Raw genomic sequence first — 24,289 nt, forward strand, 5'->3', positions numbered from 1 at the left:
TATATATATATATATATATATATATATATGTACATATATATGTACATATATGTATATATATATATATGTACATATATATATGTATATATATATGTACATATATATATGTACATATATGTATATGTACATATATATATATATATATATATATATATATATATATATTAATTATTAATATTATTGGGTGCTACTCTAACAACAAATTTCCCCTTGGGGATATATAAAGTATAAATATACACTGCCAAAAAACGTCACCTCCAAAAACAAGGTTACACACTAATATTTTGTTGGACCGCCTTTAGCTTTGATTATGGCACGCATTTGCTGTGGCATTGTTTCAATAAGTTTTGCAATATCACAAGATTTATTTCCATCTATTGTTGCATTCATTTCTCACCAAGATCTTGTATTGATGATGGTAGAGTCTGACCGCTGCGCAAAGCCTTCTCCGGCACATCCCAAAGATTCTCATTGGGGTTAAGGTCTGGACTCCATGTGTGAAAATGATTTATCATGCTCCCTGAACCACTCTTTCACAATTTGAGCCCAATGAATCCTGGCATTGTCATCTTGGAATATGTCCGTGTCATCAGGGAAGAAAAAATCCATTGCTGGAATAACCTGATCATTGCTGAACCTGGTCGTTGCTGAAAATAGACCTGACCAACTGCAGCAACCATAGATCATAGCACTGCCCCCACAGGCTAGTACAGTAGGCAGTAGTAGTTAAATCCAGGTGGCGACTTTTTTTTTGGCCGGGCAATGTATATCTATCTCTCTATCTATATCAATTTTCATATCCCTAGCTTGACGCCACACATGATTAGCGTACCCTTCCGGAAAGCTTACCACCTACAGAATCCGCCAATACTGCCAAATCCCTTGTCAGGCAAAGCCTCAGTAAGATATAAACCACATTGCATTTTTTCCAGCCAGAAAACTCAGGTTTTTACTTAATTATAGATGAAACGATATTCCAAAACTTGCTTGGTCTGTAACGGTGCATCTGCTTGAGCAGAGGCCCTCTGTTGTGGAACCAGATGCATTCAAGGTCGAGGGAGAAAGTAAGGGCATTTTGACTCACAGCAGTTCACAAAATGTGCACCAAAATAAATTCTAACAATATTGAACTTCACTTAATTAAAGTCAAACTTTGCAGAGATACTGTTAACATATTGAGATATTTTATAAGATAAAAACAATTGGTTACATGCATCATTTGAAGGAGGAAATTCATCCTAGAATTCCTATTTCTTTTTAAATTGTGTGAAGCACTGTGTCAGTCTTGTTCAAGGACACTTCAACATAAAACTATGGGTAGACCAGGGATGAACCGCTGATGAACCTTGTGGTTTCAGAACGGCACTCTCCCCATGAACAGGATAACTTTACATTGTACAAAAGTACAAAGGCATAAAATGTCATTAATGAATACATGGCAAAATGCCTGTACTTTATGTTACGTCGTTAACAGGTTACGCTTGCACATACGCGACTCGACGATTCTTGGCATTTTGCTAAAAGCCTCGTGGGGTCTTTTCTGCTGTTGCGTCTCTCAAAACAGAATACAGATCTAAGCTCAACATTGAGCATGAATTGAGGGTGGCCATATCAAATCTACAACCCTCTTTTTAAAAATATTTGTAGAGGAAAGCAGTTCACTGCAGCCACTAATAGCCACTAAACTGATTCAACGTGATGCCTACATATCTGCACTCAATTTGTTTTGCACAGGGTGAACGTTATTTTATATTATCTTGAAAATATATTCATTGCAAACTAGGTTATTTGCAGCCACAAAATAAGTATTTCTTTTGCCAAGTATTATTTTTTGCACAAGGTGCACTGTAAAAGCCGATAAGTTAACCATACTCAAAAAAAGCTTGCATACCGATTGCCTTAAAAAAAATCCAGTAAAGGAACTCGTTACAGGCAAGTAAGTTGACGATGTATTATAGGTTGTACTAACATGTTTATTTAGTGTAGTATACTTACACTTTAGTTTAAGTAACTAACAATAATAAGTGAGGAGTACTTAAAACTTTACTCAAGATGTACTTTTGACGAGTATAGCTTACTTAAAATTACTATCTCGAACAACTAAATTACTTTAAGTGAAATATAGTATGTATTCCAAATAACACATTTATTTATGTTGGACTAACTGCAAACCGATTGCCTTCAAAATATCAAGTAAATGAACTTGTTATAAGCAAGTAAAATTGACTATGTATGTTGTACTAACACTCCGGTGACCAGATTTGAGTTTGTGAAAAAGAGGACGCCTCGTCCTCTTTTTCAGTAAATATGTCTCTTAACATGCACTGCACATTTCAACACAACCTGGTTTAACGTCACTTTTGCAGGAAGCTAGGTCATGGGGCGTTCATTTGTAACTCAGAATTTCCCGGTGCTATATGTCGCACACTCTGCGATCAAAATGCGTTTGTCAACGTTCATTATGTGACAATTAAATGAGTTTTCAAGTGACTTGACTAGCTCAGGGGGATGAGTTGTTGTCCTATAACCATGGGGTAGCCTGTTCGATCCCTGGTATCCCATTAGTTCACATGTTGAACTGTATGGAGGACAGAAAATGATTTGAGTATGAATAAATGCATGAATAAATACAGGAATGAATAAAAGCTTGAATAAATAAATAGTACACAAATGTATGAATAGAAGTTATTCCTAAACAAGACATCATTAAATACATCTATTTCTACATTTCTGTATTTTTTAATTTATTTATGTCTGTATTAATGTGTCCATATGGATTTCTTCATTTATTTATGCCTGTATTTCTGTGTTCTTATATATAAATGAGCTGGGGCGGTCCGAACCTCATTGTTAAACACGATTGGTCAAGGAGGGGAGGAAGACAGAAGCAACTGATCCCTAAGACATGGCCCCTGTAGATGAAGTCAAAAAGCTGTCTTGGCGAGCTGATAAGCTAATGAGTGGCTCCTCACGGGGGTGACGTGCTTGATTCCTCCATCCTGAGGGCAGTGCGACCAGGTCATGTTTGCGCGCTGCGGCACATTAAATAGCGTGGAGTTTTTTTTCAGCGTGAGAAATACAATGTGTGCCGGGAAGTGTTGACTAAAAGTCCAGCTTTGAAAAATGTCTTAGTTTAAAAAACAAATTTTCCATTTTTAGGGCGAGAAATGACAGCTGTCAGCTACACTCTAGTGTCTCATTTCTTGTTGTGGTCGTGGAGTTGTTTTTTTTTCTTTTACACACTTTTAGAGTTCAGATCAATAAGACATAAATATAACACACATACGTGAAATAAATTACCATCATCGAAATTAAGACGTATAATAAAAGTGTCCTCAACCATCATATTGGAAACATACACAGAAATGGGAACAGGCACGCGTCATTTGAATGCGCTCAATCCAGTTTGTGAGTGATTGCGTAATCTGGAGGGAGGCTCTGCTTGTCTGTGCCTCACCTCTCATCTCTGATGTATTTGAACAGGAAATACAGAATTTCTCACTCAGAGTGAGTAGACAGCGTCACCGTGTTTAACCAGCGGAGAGAGAGAAGACAAACGGAAAAAAAGAGCCATAGTGAAAGACAAAGGTGAGATGTGATTGGTCAAAGAGCGCTAAGGGTCCGTGTACGTTTTGTTTGTTTGTTTTATTGTTCATTCGAAAACACGGAAACCTAGGATGGAAAAAGGTCCGTTAATTTAGCGGCCAACGGATTTTCGTTTTGAAATGAGAAAATCAAAGTCAGGAAACAGCTCGTTTCCCGATTTCCGTTTAGAAATATGAAAACAAAAAATGGGAAATAATCCATTTTCCGTTTTTTTTGTTTTGATAATAGAAAACAGAAAACGACCCGTTATAGAATTTCTTTGTTGTGCTTAAACATGGACATCGAGAATTAAAATACTGCGTGGAAATCTTGTTTCTCAATTTTGCGTAGGTTTTTGTGTTGTGACCCAGAAGCTATCAGTAGTTTACGGTGTATTTCATTTGATGTCAGACATCCATGAGACGCACCTCAAGAGAATAGCATTGCACAAATATGCAGGTTTTATTTCAGAACACCAAATGAATGGCATGAAACATATTCAAACGAGCGGAAAGAGCTACGGGACACAACATCCGGTTTGAAAGTAGTGACTGATATGGATTTGTTCAGAACATTTCTGACCACAAATAAACATCTAAACTGTACCAACACATTTGTGTTTGACATATTACAACATTTCTGTATGGCCAGTACAGTTAAGATGGAATATGTTTCACGTCAGTGTCAGATGCAGCTGATTTGACCAGGGAGATGATCCGAGTGTCTGCTGAGTTCACTGCAGTGGTTTACTGCACAAGATCGAGTTCAATCACCCACTTTGGGCTGCTGCATTCACAAACAGAGAAGACCGGACCCGACGCAGCGCGACGGGGCCGTTACCGGCACCTCCGGCCAAGAGGTCTTCAGACCGGCCCATTACCAGCCTTACGTCCCTTTTTTTCTCCAGAGTTATATATGCTTAAATTCAGCGGGAAAGAAAGAAAACAATAACACAAACACACGATTATAAACGTATTTGTAAAAAAACAATACAACTAAAATATGTGTATAAGCAACATATACGCGTATCATCAACGTATTTGTAATATCTGAAGCTCAGACTTAATCAGGGAGAAAATATGTGTCTAGTCAACGTAATTGAAGATGCGTTTTAGTTCTTGGGGAACATAACTTGTCGGAGACAGGGTTGCAGCATCACCTCCGCACATTCCTCTCTGAAAAACCCTGTGTCGTCGCAAACTTGGTACATAACACAGTGGTGATATCACCACAAGATATGCCATTCATTCGGTGTTCTGAAATAAAAACATGCATATTCGTGCAATGCCATTCTATTGAGGTGCGACTCATGGATGTCTGACACCAAATTAAATACACCGCCAACTACGGATAGCTTTCGGGTCACAACACAAAACCTACGCAGCGCGCCCTCTGCTGACGTGAATGTGACTGTCAAGCTTGTGTGAGCAACTTCCGGGTCACAACACAAAAACCTACGAGAAATTGAGAATGAAGATTTACACGCAGTATTTTAATTCCCGATTATCATGTTTAAGCACCATCCATCCATCCATTTTCCGCCGCTTATCTGGGGTCGGGTCGCGGTGGCAGCACACCCAGCAGACAGACCCAGGCTTCCCTCTCACCCACAACATTTTCCAGCTCGTTCTGGGGGACCCCGAGACGTTCCCAGGCCAGCTGGGAGATATAATCCCTCCAGCGTGTCCTGGGTCTTCCCTGGGGCCTCATCCCAGTTGGATGTGCCTGGAAAACCTCTAATGGGAGGCGTCCAGGAGGCATCCGATTAGATGCCCGAACCACCTCAGCTGACTTCTTTCGATACGAAGGAGTAGCGGCTCGACTCCAAGCTCCCTCCTGATGTCCGAGCTCCTTACCCTATCTCTAAGGCTGAGCCCGGCCACCCTACGGAGGAAGCTCATTTCGGCCGCTTGTATCCGCGACCTCGTTCTTTCGGTCACAACCCAGAGTTCGTGACCATAGGTGGGGGTTGGAACGTAGAGCGACCAGTAAATGGAGAGCTTCACCTTCCGACTCAGCTCCCTCTTCACCAAGACGGACCGGTACAGCGCCTGTTTTACTGCTGCAGCCGCACCGATCCGCCTGTCGATCTCCCGCTCCACCTTACCCTCACTCGTGAACAAGACCCAGAGGTACTTGAACTCCTTCGCTTGGGGCAGGCATTTTGTCCCCACCTTGAGGGAGCAATCCACTGGTTTCCAGCAGAGAACCATGGCCTCGGATTTGGAGGCGCTAACTCTCATCCCTGCCGCTTCACACTCGGCTGCAAAACGCCCCAGCGAATGCTGGAGGTCACGGTCCGAGGAAGCAAACAGGACCACATCATTTGCAAACAGCAGAGAGGCAATCTCGAGGCCCCCGAACCGGATTTCCTTCCCCCCCCCCCCCCCTCCCCCCCGGCTGCGCCTAGATATCCTGTCCGTGAAAGTCACCAACAGGACCGGTGATAAAGAGCAGCCCTGGCGGAGGCCAACACCCACCGGGAACGTGTCCGACTTAATACCAAGGCTACGGACACAACTCCTACTGCAGGCGTACAGAGACCGGATAGCCCGTGCCAACGGATCCGGCACCCCATACTCCCGCAGCACCCCCCACAGAACCCCCCGAGGGCCCTGGTCGAAAGCTTTCTCCAAATCCACAAAGCACATGTAGACTGGTTGGGCAAACTCCCAAGACCCCTCCAGTAGTCCCGCAAGGGTAAAGAGCTGGTCCACTGTTCCACGACCGGGACGGAATCCACACTGCTCCTCTTGAATCCGAGGTTCGACAAGCGGTCGGAGCCTCCTTTTCAGCACCCTGGCATAAGCTTTTCCCGGGAGGCTGAGCAGTGTGATACCACGATAGTTCGAGCACACTCTCCGGTCCCCCTTCTTGAAGATGGGAACCACCACCCCAGTCTGCCAGTCCATGGGCACTGTTCCCGACCCCCATGCGACACTGAAAAGGCGTGTCAGCCAAGACAGCCCAGCAATGTCCAGCGCTTTCAGCATCTCCGGGCGGATTTCATCCACCCCCGGCGCCTTGCCACCAAGGAGCTCTTTAACTACCTTAGTGACCTCTGCCAGGGATATGGGTGCACCCACCCCAAGGTCTTCAGGCGCTGCCACCTCCCCCGTGGACATGTTGGCCGGGTCTAGGAGGTCCTCAAAGTGCTCTTTCCACCGTCCGACGATGTCCCCAGTCCGAGTCAGCAGTTCCCCTCCCCCTGCTGAGAACAGCCTGGGGTAGGCCCTGGGGTAGGCCCTGCTTTCCCTTTCTGATCCACCGGATGGTTTGCCAGAACCTCTTTGAGGCCAACCGAAAGTCCTTCCTCATGGCCTCGCCGAACTCTTCCCATGCCCGAGTTTTAGCATCCGCAACCGCCGCAGCTGCAGCCCTCTTAGCCTGCCGGTACCCGTCAGCTGCTTCAGGAGACCCCTGGGCCAACCAGGCCCGAAAGGCCTCCTTCAGCTTGACGGCTTCCCTCACCCCCGGTGACCACCACCGGGTTCTCGGGTTACCGCCGCGACAGGCACCAACGACCTTCCGACCACAACTCCTGGCGGCCGCTTCCACAATAGAGGCTTTGAACAAGGTCCACTCGGATTCCATGTCCCCAACCTCCCTCGGGATTCGTGAAAAGTTCTTCCGGAGGTGTGAGTTGAAGACCTTCCGGACACGATCCTCAGCCAGACGTTCCCAGTTCACCCTCACAACACGTTTGGGCTTGCCAGGTCTTTCCAGCCGTCTCCCCCGCCATCTGATCCAACTCACCACCAGGTGGTGATCAGTTGACAGCTCTGCTCCTCTCTTCACCTGAGTGTCTAAGACATACGGCCGCAGATCAGATGATACGATTACAAAGTCGATCATTGATCTTTGGCCTAAGGTGTTCTGATACCAAGTACACTTATGAACCACCTTATGCTCGAACATAGTGTTTGTGATGGCCAAACCGTGGCTAGCACAGAAGTCCAACAGCAGAACACCGTTCGGGTTCAAATCGGGCAAGCCGTTCCTCCCAATCACCACCCGCCAAGTTTCACTGTCATTACCCACGTGACCGTTGAAGTCTCCCAGGAGAACTATAGAGTCAGCAGGAGGCGCCCTCTCCAGGACCCCTCCAACCGACTCCAAGAAGGCCGGATACTCCGAGCTGCTGTTCGGTGCACAAACAACAGTCAGAGCCTTACTCCCCGCAACCCGCAGGCGCAGGGAGGCGACCCTCTCGCTCACTGGAAAAAACTCCAACATAGCGGCGCTCAGCCGGGGGCTCGTGAGTATCCCCACTCCCGCCTGGCGCCTCTCACCCTGAGCAACTCCAGAAAAGGACAAAGTCCAACCCTTCTCCAGGAGCTTGGTTCCAGAGCCCTTGCTGTGCGTGGAAGTGAGCCCAACTATATCGAGCTTGTACCGCTCCACCTCCTACACCAGCTCCGGCTCTTTCCCCGCTAGCGAGGTGACTTTCCACGTCCCTAGAGCTAGTCCATGCTGCCAGCGATCGGCTCGCCCAGGTCTTCCACCTGGTCTGCCGCCCGGGCTGCACTGCACCCGACCACGATGATGGTGAGTCCACGGAGTGATGATTAAGCACATCAAAGAAAATCAGATAATGAGTAGTTTTTCGTTTTCCGTTTTCTCTTATCAAAACAAAAAAACAGAAAATGGGTAATTTTCCATTTTTTGTTTTCCTATTTCTAAACGGAAATCGGGAAACAGCTCGTTTCCCAATTTTGTTTTTCTCATTTCAAAACGAAAATCCGTTGGCCGCAAAGTACACGGACCGAAAAAACACTGTTTCTTCGTTTTCCGTTTCAAACCAAAAACTGGAAAACCACTTCCGTTTTCCGTTTTTGGCGTCTGAAACCAAAAACCAGAAAAGAGAGACGATTATTTTCATGTCAAAATAAAAGCCAGTGATAGATATTATTATTTACAGTCTTTTAATTCCTATTTACAGTGTTATATGATGTAAACACATGACATAATAACATTAGAAGAACATTAATTAATAAATATAAATAAATAAACCTTAATAAGTTAGCAAGAATCAGGGGAGACACTTTGACTGGCATTTCACTTCTTTGGAAATAATATGTTGGCATTGTAAATAATAGTATTATAGTTCATGAGAGTTCTGCCACTTGCTGGCCCACCAAAACCCCCTAATAAAGGCCACTGTCCTGTCCCCACAAACACACAGAAGGACAGTTAAAATTGACAGAGCAGAAAGTCATTCTGGGAGGAAACTGTGTGCCTTTCTGGATATGTGAAGAGTACTGTTATGTAGCGCCCTCTTTGCTCGTATCACTAGTAATGACTGACATGACACAGTGATTCCGTTAAACGTACATTCCTCTTTACTTAGTATGGCTTCGGACATAAATACCCAGCATGCAAGTCGGGTCAACAGTGGGGCACTACGGATGCCCCGAAGGGAACACATATACAATACACAATAGGAGAACAATACACAACATTCCTCCCCCTTTACTTTTAAATCTCCATAAGTAAAAGTAATATTCACTGTACTGATTATTATTATTTATTTATTTATTTTAAAATTTTTATTTATTTTTAACCGCCCCCTTTACTTAAACAATGTCAAAAAATACCTTTAACTATTTAACACAGTAACCATTTCTGAACTAGGGAAAGAGGGTAGACTGCCTCAATTCCCAGACTTAACCCTGGGGTGTATTCTGCCCCGCTGCTGGAGGTTAGTCTCTAGACTACAGGTTCAACCTTTTAGGGGGTCGTCGTTCTCTTGTGGGGTAATGACGACCTACTGACAAGTCTACAGTCCCACTGTCTCTGAGTCGGAGTGGTGATGGGGTATGCCCAGACGGGGGTGTCTCAGTACCCTGAGTAGGCACACCCACAGGTTCCGGTGAGTCGGGGACCCCTGCCCTGTTTTCCGGTTGCTGCAGCAATGATGGCTCAAACCCCTGGCATGGCTCCAGAAGCTGTTCTGTGTTTGCCATTTGGTCGGAATCATCACTGAGGTTGGTTCCTGGCAACAGTTGATCCACGTGTCTCCTCCAGACGATGTCCTCCGATGTTAACACTGTGTAGGACACAGGGCCTGTTTGTGCGACAACTGTGGCCTGTATCCACTTTGGACCTTTACAGTAGTTTCGAGCAAGAACTCTCTCTCCAGGTCTGAAGCTCCTGTCTTTTGCTTTGCTCCGTCTCTCTACCTGTGCTCTTTGCTGTGTCTGTACAATCTGCTTAGTCTTCCGTGGTCTCAGAAGGTCGAGTCGTGTGAGCAACTGTCTTTTCATCATGGCTGACGCTGGGGCCACTTTGGTTGTAGCATGAGGGGTGTTTCTGTAGGTCAGCAAGAAAGCGCTTAGGCGCTTGTTTAGCGATCCGTTTCCTTGTGATGATTTGAGAGCTTGCTTCATTGTCTGCACAAATCTTTCCGCGAGGCCGTTCGTGGCGGGATGATAGGGAGCTGACTTGATGTGCTGGATTCCATTTGCTTCCATGAATGACTGGAACTCTTCAGACACTAGTTGCGGGCCGTTATCGCTAACTAGTTGCATGGGCAATCCAAAACGACTGAAGATGGATCGTAGCTCTTCGATGGTTCTTTCTGATGAAGTGCTCTTCATTATGGCGACCTCTGGCCATTTGCTGTGTGCGTCAACTACGACCAAGAACATACGATCCTCCAGTGGACCTGCAAAGTCCCACGGGTGTAGTGGCGCTAGCTGAGGCATGTTTCTCATCTTTTGACATGCAGAACATGACTTGGCCTTGTCTTCGATAGCTGCGTCTAAGCCTGGCCACCAAAAGTAGCTGCGCGCAATCTCTTTCATTCGCACCATGCCACAGTGCCCTGAATGGAGTTCCTCGAGCACCTGTTCCTCAGTGGCGGCGGAATGATGACCCGAAAACCCCATAACAAACATCAAGCCTGAACCGTGAGCTCGTTCCTCCTCACCAGGTAAGGCTTTAGGCTGTCTGACAGCTCTCCTACTCTCCCATGAGTGACAATGTCCATGACCTCTAACGGGTGCGGGTGAACTTCTTCACATGGGCTGAGGTAACTGGGGCGTTACTCACATCCTTGAAGTAGAAGATTTTTGCCTCTGAGTGCTTTGTGTGCAGGACAGGTAAGGGAATCCTTGAGAGGTCGTCTGCATTACAGTGCTGCTCCGCTCTTCTGTACTTGATGTCATACTGGTGTGCAGACAACAGTAAAGCCCATCGCTGCATGCGATTGGCGGCGAGCGATGGAATTCCTGTGTGTGGACCAAAAATGGAAGTGAGGGGTCTGTGGTCTGTCAGCAGTGTAAATCATTTTCCGAACAGAAACTGATGGAATCTCTTTACTCCGAAGATTATAGAGAGTGCTTCTCGCTCTATCTGTGCATAACTGCTCTCTGCCTTGCTCAAAGTCCTTGATGCGAAAGCAATGGCCCTCTCTTCACCTGATGGCATTATGTGTGAGATCACAGCACCAACACCATAAGGTGATGCGTCACACGCTAACTGCAATGGTAAGTCAGGGTTGAAGTGGGTGAGGGCTTCGGAATGGACTAAGGCTCTTTGAGCTTTCTTAAAAGCTTCCTCACAGCTATCTGACCACTTCCACTGTGTGGTTTTGTTCAAAAGTTCATGCAGTGGCTTTAGCATGTTCGATAGATTCGGCACAAACTTTGCGTAGTACGTCAGTAGTCCCAAGAATGATCGCAGCTGACTCACATTTTGTGGGGGTGGAGCTTCCTCAACAGCTTTTACCTTCGATGGTGCCTTGTGTAGTCCAGCACCGTCGATAATGTGGCCCAGGTACTCAACTGAAGACTGGAAAAACTCACATTTGTCCGTTCGGACCCGCAGTCCGTACTCCTCCAGTCTTTGTAGTGCGGCGTCAAGGTTTCTCAGGTGCTCCTGTTCGTCTTTTCCTGTGATGAGAAGGTCATCAAGGTAACACTGGACACCAGTGAGCCCACTCAGTATCTGGTCCATAGCCCTCTGGAACAGGGCCGGGGCTGAGGTGATCCCAAAAGGAAGCCTCCGGTACCTGAACAGTCCTTTGTGAGTCACTATGGTTAACAGTTCTTGTGACTCTTTATCAACATGCATCTGAAGATAAGCCTGACATAAGTCTATCTTACTGAATTTCTGTCCTCCAGCTAAACCAGCAAACAGATCGTCAATGAGGGGCAATGGATATTGTTCAGCTGTCAAGACAGGGTTTACAGTGACTTTGAAGTCGCCGCAAAGTCTGACGGATCCGTCTTTCTTCATCACTGGAACAACTGGGGTAGCCCATTCACTAACACTTACTGGGTCCAGTACTTCACTCTTAACTAGTTTATCCAGTTCGGCTTCAACTTTCGGCTTTATGGCGTATGGAACAGGCCTGGCCTTAAAGCATTTTGGCTTGCTGTTCGGTTTCACTGTCAATTTAACTGTAATGTCCTTCATACTACCAAGTTCCCCCTTGAACACTTCAGCATGTTTTGTCAATATTCCTTGTAGGTTTATGTCCTTAACTTTTGCCACCATATGAATTTCCTGCCAGTTTAATTTGATCTTTTGCAGCCATGTGCGTCCTAACAACGCTGGCTGACTGCCCTCCACAATGAAGAGTGGTAGCTTTACCTTCTGTTTGTTTAGCTTCACCATTACAGTCACGACTCCTCTCACTGGTATCGGCTCACCAGTGTACGTTCTCAGCTTGATCTTCGTGGGCCGTGGTGTGAGGTGATTTAGTTTCTCCCTGTATACAACCTCAGACACCAAGGATACAGTTGCTCCTGTGTCCACTTGCATCCGTACTGCCTTTCCGTCCAGTAGCGGTGTGCCCCAGTATCCCTGCCCATCATCTGAAAAGGACAAAACATGCACAGATTCTTCCCCCTCCGATGGGGTGTCACTTTGATCCTCGGTGTATTCCAGTTTGTGTACGTCCTTTTTGTACTTCCTGAAGTCACTTTTCCTGTGTCCAGTATTTTTGGTTGACTGTCCCTTCTTGCTTCTACATACACGCTTAATGTGCCCCTTTTTGACACAACTTCTGCAGTCTAAGTCTTTGCACCAACACTCCTCTGCTTGGTGCCCTGGATTCCGACAGCGATAGCATGGCTTGCCACCTACGGTTTTCTATCTGCTATCTGTAGACACCTTATGCACTTGGGTTGATGTACTTAGCTGCTGTGCATCTTTGTTTGCCATTTCCATTGAAGTACTCACTTCTATTGCTTTCTGCAATGTTAAGTTACTCTCTGTCAAAAGGCGTTTCTGAATTGTCCCACTGCGCATGCCACACACAAACCTATCACGTATAGTGTCACTTTGAGAACGTCCAAATTCACAGTGTTCCGATAACTGTTTCAGTACCGCCACAAACTGTGAGATTGACTCCCCCTCCTCTTGATTTCTCTTGTGGAATCTGAATCTCTCAGCAATGATCAGTGGTTTGGGAGAATAATGTGCTTTTAAAGTAGCCACTATATCATCATAACATCTGTCGCCAGGCTTTTCAGGTGTTACTAGGCTGCCCAGAAGACTGAACGTTTTGCCTCCCATAACCGTCAAAAAGGTTGGCACAATCACCTCTGTCTTGATGTCATTAGCCAACACAAAGTACTCAAAACGTTCTGTGTACGAACTCCAGTGTTCCACAGATTCATCAAATGGTCCTATATTTCCAATCAGCGCAGCCATTGTCTCCCTTTTTCTCACTGTCCTTTTTACTCACAAATACTTTTGTTTTCTTCTTCTTTTCCTTTTTCCCGCGGCGAACTTCAGTCCTTGTTGACGCGCCGTTGGAAGCTAGCTTCACTCATCGCGAGCTACCTTGATGATTTCTTCGCGTCTCTTTCCCCGCAGAGAAATAATCACAACAACGTGAGAACGTTTCTTCCTCGTCGCCAGTTTTGTTATGTAGCGCCCTCTTTGCTAGTATCACTAGTAATGACTGACATGACACAGTGATTCCGTTAAACGTACATTCCTCTTTACTTAGTATGGCTTCGGACATAAATACCCAGCATGCAAGTCGGGTCAACAGTGGGGCACTACGGATGCCCCGAAGGGAACACATATACAATACACAATAGGAGAACAATACAAAACAAGTACAATAATGGGTTATGTTTTCAGCTGGATGAAAACTGCTTCGGGAAGATAAACAAATTTCTAAAACGCCTGGACATGGACACATATAAAAGCCTATATGACATGGACACTCAATGGCAAACAAAACTGTTTGAGAAGATGTGAAATAGGTTATATGTCATTCCTGTAATCTCAAAAGCTTTGCTCATGTTCATTTTCAATTGTTTAGAAGAGAAATATTATGGAAAGTTAACTATATAATTTACCTACCTCATTGATTGATTTATTACAAATAAAAATCCTGCATTGAATGGTACAGAAGAGGTCAAAGGGCCAAGATGAGAATATATATATATATATATATATATATATATATATATATATATATATATATATATATATATATATATATATAGTTGGTCAAAGGCTGCGGTCCAAATGCCATTGAGATACAAGTTTGACAAAATCTCACAAGAGCACTAACCAGATGAATTGGCTCTATGTACTTCTACCATGTTACCTGTCTTGTGACCCCTCAGAGTGACCTCTGGAGCTGTGGGGATGCAGACCGTCAGGCTGTTACGGTTACTGTCATCATCAACATATAACCTGATCTCTTTTGACTCTGCTGTCAGTGTCTTAGCCCCACTGGCTAAACCACATCATCTTAACGTAGCACTTTGGCCTCCAGAAGGATTTAGCTGTGTGTTGTGTGTGAACACTGTTTGAAAAGTTGGCTATATGACTTTTGTTATCAGACTGAAACATGGAGAGCACAGCTACTCTCACATTTCTAAGATGTCACACATAGTTTAGTAGTCAAATGATTCTTAGACGTTGTTGCCTGTTTTTAGCCGTATGTATATATCTCTGCATGTACATTTAGATAAGTCATATTTATTGAATGTGTACACACCTAAAGCTGATTATGATTATATAAATAACAATATACTAATTGAGGTAGTTTGCTGTTCCTGTAAAACTGAGCAACAGAGCCATTGGGTTCCCCAAGTTACATTTCGGTTACTAAAACATTTACATCAGCAGGTCATGACTTTGTTTAGCTCAGAGCAACAGGTCATGGCCTTCTTTAGCTCAGAGCAGCAGATCATGGCCTTGTTTAGCTCAGAGCAGCAGGTCATGGCCTTGCTTAGCTCAGAGCAACAGGTCATGGTCTTGTTCAGCTCAGAGCAACAGGTCATGGCCTTGTTTAGCTTAGAGCAACAGGTCATGGCCTTGTTTAGCTCAGAGCAACAGCTCATGGCCTTGTTTAGCTCAGAGCAACAGGTCATGGCCTTGTTTAGCTCAGAGCAACAGGTCATGGCCTTGTTTAGCTCAGAGCAACAGGTCATGGTCTTGTTCAGCTCAGAGCAACAGGTCATGGCCTTGTTTAGCTTAGAGCAACAGGTCATGGCCTTGTTTAGCTCAGAGCAACAGCTCATGGCCTTGTTTAGCTCAGAGCAACAGGTCATGGCCTTGTTTAGCTCAGAGCAACAGGTCATGGCCTTGTTTAGCTCAGAGCAACAGGTCATGGCCTTGTTTAGCTCAGAGCAGCAGGTCATGGCCTTGTTTAGCTCAGAGCAAAAGGTCATGGCCTTGTTTAGCTCAGAGCAACAGGTCATGGCCTTGTTTAGCTCAGAGCAACAGGTCATGGCCTTGTTTAGCTCAGAGCAACAGGTCATGGCCTTGTTTAGCTCAGAGCAGCAGGTCATGGCCTTGTTTAGCTCAGAGCAAAAGGTCATGGCCTTGTTTAGCTCAGAGCAACAGGTCATGACTTTGTTTAGCTCAGAGCAACAGGTTGACATGTACTTCACATGTACTTGTAGCTGATCCAATGACATCTGCACACTTCTAGATCAGCAAAGAAAGACAATCTTTGATATTTTTCTAATTCTGTATGTCAAACACAGGTTAAATACAGTACTAATTAGTGCAGTAATTAGTGGTGGCTTTGCAATTACATTCCTGTAATTGACTTGTATTGCTGTATCTCAATTCTTTTGATTCTTCCGTCCAGTGTTATTGGATGGGAACTTCATTTTTATGAGACAGTGACATGCTGGTTGGTCCAACATGCAAAAGAGGTAATCTGTTGCATTGGTTCCCAACCCAAGTTCAGCCTGACGGTCTGCATCCCTACAGCTGTCCATTTCAACTGTCTTTCTGTGTGTTTGTGGGGACAGGAAAGTGGCCTTCATTCAAGGATTTAGGTCGGCCAGCAAGTGGTAGAACTCTCATAAACTATAATAGTATTATTTACAATGCCAACATATTATTTCCAAAGAAATGAAATGCCAGTCAAAGTGTCTCCCCTGATTCTCTGCAGCTGCTCACTTCCACACCTCCCCCAGAGACAACAAGCTCCATACTAACAAGGTTAAATTGGCTGAAAACATCCTAAAATGACATTGTGTGACTCAACAACAGTAGTATTCAGAGGTCAACTTTCAGTTGAGAGTTTTCTCATTAAGTACAGAGAAGATTGCATATAAGAAGTAAATACATGAAATACCGACACCTACTGGTGGAAAGGTATACCCTTTACTTTGGTCTCATACAGGCTCTGCTCTGTGTTCACTCAAGAAACGGCACAATACGATGGAAAAATAAATATGATCAACTCTACACACACAGATTACTTGATGAAACTATATTACGAACTTTGTTGCATTAAAAAATGCAGAAATTAATTGAACAGTTAATTCTTGCTGTGTACATATATACATGCATATTAAACTGTCTGTAGTCTCTACTGTTGCTAACTTAACCAGGTTTTTTTATTTATATTTAATAATTAATGTTCTTCTATCGTTACCCTGCGATGTGTTTGCATCATATAAGACTGTAAATAATAATATCTATCATTGGCTTTTATTTTGACATAAATAAAATAATTGTCTCTCGTTTTTGGTTTCAGACGCCAAAAACGAGAAAATGGAAGTGGTTTTCCAATTTCCCGTTTTTGGTTTGAAACGGGAAACGGAGAAACGATGTTTTTTCCGTATTTTCGAATGAACGATAAAACAAACTAGAAAATTTCGCAAGAAATTTTGAAAGTGTGGCTACTACTGCCGTAAGACGTCGCAATATATAGCTTTTGTTTCTGACGCCCGTCTCTCCTCCAAAGCACTTGAGTTGGTTTGTGTGTTAAACTGATTGGCTGATATGAAGCACCTGTGTGCTGCCGTCGTCATGGTGACCAAGTTAGCGCCAGCAGACTGATTAGAGGCAGACTGGACTGTGGACTTAAGGAAATAAACTACTGAACGTCCTGAACACACACAAACGTATATGAAATATCATATGACCTTATTAATGATCACAGTGTTGACAACTACACAATATAAAACACACGTAAAGGTCTTTGTGTGTGTGTGTTTGTGTGTGTGTCTGTTTGTGTGTGTTTGTGTATGTGTTTGTTTGTTTGTGTGTGTGTATGTGTGTCTGTGCGTCTGTGTGTGTGAGACAAACAGACAGAGAGACAGAAGTCATCTGTGTTGTGTGTGCGTGTGTAAGTGTCTGCGTGTCTGTTAAACTGCCCTAACGAGAACACCTGTGGGTCGCTAGATCAAAGGTTGCCATGGTGATGACTTCAAAGGGACTTCCTTACGCTGAGCTTAATAGACCTAAATACTGTGGAACTCCTTTCAAACTATTTAAAAAAAATGGTACTTTAAAAGCCACTATTGCTTCGATATCGCATATTGAGCGTTAGGAAGACCTGATGAACAGATACTGTGACTGGCGAGTCTGTACGATAAAACATGTGTCTGTACGGGCGATTTACAAATCAGGTACGAGCTTCAGGGGAGACGTGGTTTTGGAGGGAGATTTAACATGGCGGCGGATGGCAGAGCGAGGTGGACTTTCTCTCACATTCAGTCCGATTTCAAGACGTCTGAGTCTGTTGGATTCCTATCGACCGCAGTTTATGACAGAAGACAATATTTCCAACGTTTCTATCCAACAATGGTGTATGAAGAGTGAACATTGTGGGAGTAAAGACAAAATACGTTTTATTTTTTTAACAGTTTCTGTCGCTTCTTCTCACTCTGTTAATTGGTGCTCCACCCTCTACGAACGTTTCGTGAAATTTTTTTTATGTTTTTTGCATTTTTCGGGAAAACGTACGGGCGAATCTCTTAGAAAAGTCATACCTCACGATTCCCGCGCAAACCGCACGTTTCGATGTAATTTTTGCGCATGTGCTGGCAACGCTCTGGGAGGAGTAGTGGTTTGACTATAAGAAGAATAATAATAACTAGAAAGAGCATTTCCTGCTGAAAATGCGTTGGAATGCAAAAAGCTGAAGCTTATAGCTGAAATATTTGAAAGAAATAGCTGAATATAGCGGAACATAGTGGAATATAGCTTAAATTAGCTAAATATAGCTAAATATATTTGAAAATGAAAGAATAGCTGAATATATGTAAAAATAGCTGAATATATTAATATAGCTGAAAATAGCGGAATAGATGAATATATAAATAAATAGCAAATCATTATTGAAAATATAGAAAAGGCAAAATACCTACTGAAACATTTTACAGTTCAAAGTCATTTAATTGAACTGTTGAAAATTCTTGTCGTTTAAATTTATAATTGGAAAAGTTGAAAGGAAAACTGCATCATCTAAATCAGGGGTGTCAAACATACGACCCGGCCCGCCACAGTGTCCAGTCCAACAGAAGAAAAAAAAAAGTTTTTTTGAAAAATTAAAATCTGTGATAGGTGGGGTTTGAACCACTGACCCTTTGCTCCTAAGGCGGAGTTGCTAACCACTGATCTACAGGTGCAGTTGGTGAGAGACCTGATATTACTGAGTGTCTACAAAACCATCCGTCAAACCTCAACGTGAACGTCAGTGACGCTGTTAATCCTGACGTTTATAACCAAAGTGACCTGCACACACGCGCGCGCACACACACACACGAACGTGCACGCGACCATAATAACACGTTCACGCGCGAGCACGGCCGTTCATGTGCGCCACCCGTTCGCGTGTGCGGCCGCTTACGTGCCTGCTGCCTGTAGATGCACAGACCAAAGGGCTGCTGCTGGGGACGGACCGGCTCTCCCATTCAGTCGGACCTCAACACGTCTTATCTGTTGGATTCCTATCGACCGCAGTTTACGGCAGAAGACAAGATTTCCAACGTTTTGAGCTATAAATTATGTCCAAAGAGTATACGGTTTGGAGTAGAGAGCAAGTTTAAAATATGTGTATCGCCAAGTGCCCTCGCTCTGGAGTATTACGTCACTGCTCTGAGCTGCCCAACACACAATAATGAGAAAGGCAGAAAAGGTGCGGAAAAACTATAAAACGAAAACGCCGACAGTTAAAACAATATAGGATATATCGAAAAGATGAGTAATACAATAACAGCAAAAACGTTTTGTCAACATTTTAAAGGTGGAATGGTGTCTCTAGCTGGAGGCATGACAGAGCCTTTCCCTTTTGAAGTTGAAGAGTTGAAAGCGGATTTGAAGATGTTCTTCATTGGAAACCATTCATTTTTTTTTTATAAAAAGCTGAATAATTTTAAAATTTGAGAAAATATGAAAAATGTAAAAGCGTAGATTAATAGCTAAAGGTTTTGTCAACATTTGGAATTTTAAATATTGTCTCAAGCTCAATGTATGAAGAAACTGTAAACGTTTGAAGTTGAAGATGATTTGAAGATTTCCCCATTGGGTCCCATTATAAAAAAAATCATAAAAAGCTTAATAATTCAAAGATTTGAAAAGTCAGAAATATGAAAGGTCTTAGCCATCGTGTCCTTAGGTAACTGAATATTTTTATAATTGAACTTTTTTCTGTAGCTGAAAATATGAAAGAGTTGAAGAGGTCCAAAATACGGATGGAAGAAATAGAATAATAATAACTAGAAAGAGCATTTCCTGCTGAAAATGCGTTGGAATGCAAAAAGCTGAAGCTTATAGCTGAAATATTTGAAAGAAATAGCTGAATATAGCTGAACATAGTGGAATATAGCTTAAATTAGCTAAATATAGCTAAATACATTTGAAAATGAAAGAATAGCTGAATATATGTAAAAATAGCTGAATATATTAATATAGCTGAAAATAGCGGAATAGATGAATATATAAATAAATAGCAAATCATTATTGAAAATATAGAAAAGGCAAAATACCTGCTAAAATTTTACAGTTCAAAGTCATTTAATTGAACTGTTGAAAATTCTTGTCGTTTAAATGTATAATTGGAAAAGTTGAAAGGAAAACTGCATCATCTAAATCAGGGGTGTCAAACATACGACCCGGCCCGCCACAGTGTCCAGTCCAACAGAAGAAAAAAAAAAGTTTTTTTGAAAAATTAAAATCTGCCATAGGTGGGGTTTGAACCACTGACCCTTTGCTCCTAAGGCGGAGTTGCTAACCACTGATCTACAGGTGCAGTTGGTGAGAGACCTGATATCACTGAGTGTCTACAAAACCATCCGTCAAACCTCAGAACGTGAACGTCAGTGACGCTGTTAATCCTGACGTCTATAACCAAAGTGACCTGCACACACGCGCGCACACACACGAACGTGCACGCGACCATAATAACACGTTTACGCGCGAGCACGGCCGTTCATGTGCGCGACCCGTTCGCGTGTGCGGCCGCTTACGTGCCTGCTGCCTGTAGATGCACAGACCAAAGGGCTGCTGCTGGGGACGGACCGGCTCTCCCATTCAGTCGGACCTCAACACGTCTTATCTGTTGGATTCCTATCGACCGCAGTTTACGGCAGAAGACAAGATTTCCAACGTTTTGAGCTATAAATTATGTCCAAAGAGTATACGGTTTGGAGTAGAGAGCAAGTTTAAAATATGTGTATCGCCAAGTGCCCTCGCTCTGGAGTATGACGTCACCGCTGTGAGCTGCCCAACACACAATAATGAGAAAGGCAGAAAAGGTGCGGAAAAAACATAAAACGAAAACGCCGACAGTTAAAACAATATAGGATATATCAAAAAAGATGAGTAATACAATAACAGCTAAACGTTTTGTCAACATTTTAAAGGTGGAATGGTGTCTCTAGTTGAAGGCATGACAGAGCCTTTCCCTTTTGAAGTTGAAGAGTTGAAAGCGGATTTGAAGATGTTCTTCATTGGAAACCATTCATTTTTTTTTTATAAAAAGCTGAATAATTTTAAAATTTGAGAAAATATGAAAAATGTAAAAGCGTAGATTAATAGCTAAAGGTTTTGTCAACATTTGGAATTTTAAATATTGTCTCAAGCTCAATGTATGAAGAAACTGTAAACGTTTGAAGTTGAAGATGATTTGAAGATTTCCCCATTGGGTCCCATTATAAAAAAAATCATAAAAAGCTTAATAATTCAAAGATTTGAAAAGTCAGAAATATGAAAGGTCTTAGCCATCGTGTCCTTAGGTAACTGAATATTTTTATAATTGAACTTTTTTCTGTAGCTGAAAATATGAAAGAGTTGAAGAGGTCCAAAATACGGATGGAAGAAATAGAATAATAATAATAAAAAGTTTAATAAAGATTTGAAGAACAATAGTTGGAATGCTTGCAGCATTCCAACTAATAAAAAGTTTAATAAAGATTTGAAGAACAATAGTTGGAATGCTTGCAGCATTCCAACTAATAATAATAATAAGCCCGCAGGAGAACATGAAGTGTGCTTCCAGCATGGGGTCTATGACCCCATGCGGCTGAAGCCACACTTAATGAACAAAACGTACACAGACCGTTAAGAAGCGCGCGTGCCAAGCTGGCCAGCGACCTGGCTGCAGAAACAGAAAGCAAGGCAGCAGGAGCACAGACAGGAGCTGGAGCATGAGAACACGATCTAATAGTGAAAAAATAGATAGAATACATGTTGTGTAGTTGTGTGAAACAATTACCTTATGAAATAGATATAACTTAAAAATAAAAAAATCTAAAACGTTTTTTTTTTTTTTACTTTGTGATTCTGTTTAGGCCAGCAGAGAAAGCCTTGCTGGCCCTTATGGCCCACTACTAGTGTATTGCACACTTTTATTTTGAAGTAATGTTATCAGAACAATATAACAGCACTCTGGAGCAACAGCAAGTTAACATACATACATATATAGTTTATGAATCTGTTTCCTTTTTTTCCTTACTACTGTTCAGTAGTAAGGGTCCCTGTGAGGGATAAGTCACTCCTTCTTTTGTCCGTGTTCAGTTTGTTGCTTATCTTAAAGATGTATGTTATAGACCAGCAACTGATTAACTTTATACAAAAAGCATTTTCACACATGGAGTCCAGACCTTAACCCCATTGAGAATCTTTGGGATGTGCTGGAGAAGGCTTTGCACAGCGGTCAGACTCTACCATCATCGATAGAAGATCTTGGTGAGAAATTACTGCAACACTGGATGGAAATAAATCTTTTGACATTGCAGAAGCTTATCGAAACAATGCCCCATTGAATGCGTGCCGTAATCAAACCTAAAGGCGGTCCAACCAAATGTTAGTGTGTGTGACCTTTCTTTTGGTGGCGACTTTTTCTTTGGCCAGGCAGTTTAATTTGATTGTAATGATGGAGATCATAAGTACCTCAACAATAAAAAATAAACATTGGGCTGTTGTCTGAATCTTTGCTCTTTTTGTTTTTAGTTTATTGTAGAACAACCTTACAATAGGGATTATTGTCCAAAAACCTTCACCAATGATTTAAACATTGAGAAATATTGTCATTATGTATGCGCTGATGCTATGACTTCACTCGTCCGGCCCACTCAAGATCACAATGGGCAGCTTGTGGGCCTTAACTAAAATGAGTTTGACATGCCTGATGTAAGTAGGCAAAAGTATATTTGGAGCTTCATTTTACTTTGTTTATGCTTATCACACAACCTTTTGTTTCATCTTCAGGAGAATGTGGTACATTTGGAAGAGCTAGAGTACGACTGAGACAGATTCCAGGTGTATTTTTGTTCCAACCAAGCACTGGTCAACACTGAGCTCTGGATGACATCAAAGTGAAGAGAGGCGAATGGACCTTACCACAGAGTCTCATCTGGACTGTAAAGAGATTCTAGAAGCCGCTTTGATTCTTGTCAATCTGGGATATGGGCATCAGAAAGCACTTTCACCAAGAGTTATTGTTCTTACATGGTTAGAAGAAGAAGCTGCGTAAATTATTTTATTAAAAGTCCTGATGATCAGGTTTTTTTTACTTTTGGTCGTGGGCCATTTACCTCTGGGTCAGGCCTTTCAAACTGTTATTTTGATCTAAATCTGGTAGAGAATTATAAGTAATCTCAGTGAGATAGTTCCACTTAGAGTTACATGTTTCCTTAATGCAGATTGCTTTGGGAATTCACATCTTCACTGACAGGGTGTGATGCTCTCAGAGGTTCGATACTGCCTCAAAGCACTTGGATCCATCAGTTGGAGATGCTAAAGCAGTGATGAAAACAAGATCCTGCAGTTGATTCCCTCAGATGTTTATTTTTTATTGTTGAGGTACTCATGATCTCAATCATTTGATCACGATCAAATTAATTGACAGGTCTTTTGCTGTACGGATGAACATTTGTTGCATGTTGTTTTCTATTGTTTACATCATCAGGGTTTGATCTTAAAGATAAGCAATGTTAGAAAACTGAAAAGTTTTGTATTGTCCAAAATAAAAACAGATTTTGCATTTATGGTATGTATGTTTTGTGTGTTTTATTTTTGCTCTCTGTCAGAGGACATTCTCATCGGGATGATATTAGATAAAGCACAAAAGAGTGAGACAGTCTTGTCATAGTGTGATGGAGTTGGCATTTGGACCCCTTTTTTGGATTCTGGCTGAATACAAGTTAAATTCAGACCATTGCTAGGTTCCATGAGACCTGGGCCCTATTTTCGCACGTGGTTCGACAAAGTAAATTAAATGTCCTATTATCCAGCTTTAATTACCGAGATGATTGACATCATGCTTACTCGGTTTTTCAAAGGTTGACCCGCCCACAAACGGTCTCGTTAATTCTAGTCGGACGTCAGTCCTTAGCATAATTGTGCGTGCATGCTCCTCTTCAGAAGGGAGAAAAGTCGAACACCAAATTCATGACATTGTCTTGCAACAATGGCAAATAAGATCAAAGAAACAGCGTCTCTTTTCTCCGCTGACAAGCAGAAGATGATCATGACTACATTTGATTAATTTAAGCCTATAATGATGGCAAAGTCTAATGGTGGAAAATGTATCGGCTAATTTTAAGTGCCTCATCACCCATATCAATCAGATTATATTTATTTAAATGTGCCTGCTGGCAGTAGTATACAAATTAATATATATTTATGAGGATATATGTACTGTATGTTTCATGTACTATATATGTTCTTTTTCATGTATGTGTGTGTAAATTACCATACTACTAGGAGTTTGAATATGTGTATGGGCGGGTCAGTGTGTTTTATTCATAATGGTGATTTTTCTAAATTTGCTTCGAAAAACAGAAAAGCCTGGCATGCGTTTCTTATCCTTAAAATTATCCAGCTAAAGCCTAGTTCGTGCTTCTGTGTCAGGTCGACGGCGTACTTACGAGGCTGAATTATACTTCTGCAACTACAACTGCGGCTGGCCATGCAGTCAGATTGATGGACTCGTTTTGGTTTATAGTTCCCGTGCGTTTTTCATCCTTAAGAACAGCAG

At 42.6% G+C, this 24,289-nt stretch overlaps 1 protein-coding gene across 1 annotated transcript in view; it reads left to right on the forward strand.

Moving 5' to 3' along the window:
* The window catches only part of bcl2l12 (BCL2 like 12), a 33,543-nt gene extending 10,246 nt beyond the window's left edge, over positions 1–23,297 (forward strand). The window contains exon 8 of the mRNA XM_068579307.1: positions 22,519–23,297. Coding sequence (XP_068435408.1) covers positions 22,519–22,557 — 39 coding nt within the window. The 3' untranslated portion in view covers positions 22,558–23,297. The remainder of the gene's footprint in view (positions 1–22,518) is intronic.
* The last annotated feature ends 992 nt before the right edge of the window (positions 23,298–24,289 follow it).

This window comes from Clinocottus analis, unplaced genomic scaffold (assembly GCF_023055335.1).
Source record: "Clinocottus analis isolate CAN_PGR_092001 unplaced genomic scaffold, fCliAna1.0.p SCAF_16, whole genome shotgun sequence".
NCBI lineage: Eukaryota > Metazoa > Chordata > Actinopteri > Perciformes > Cottidae > Clinocottus > Clinocottus analis.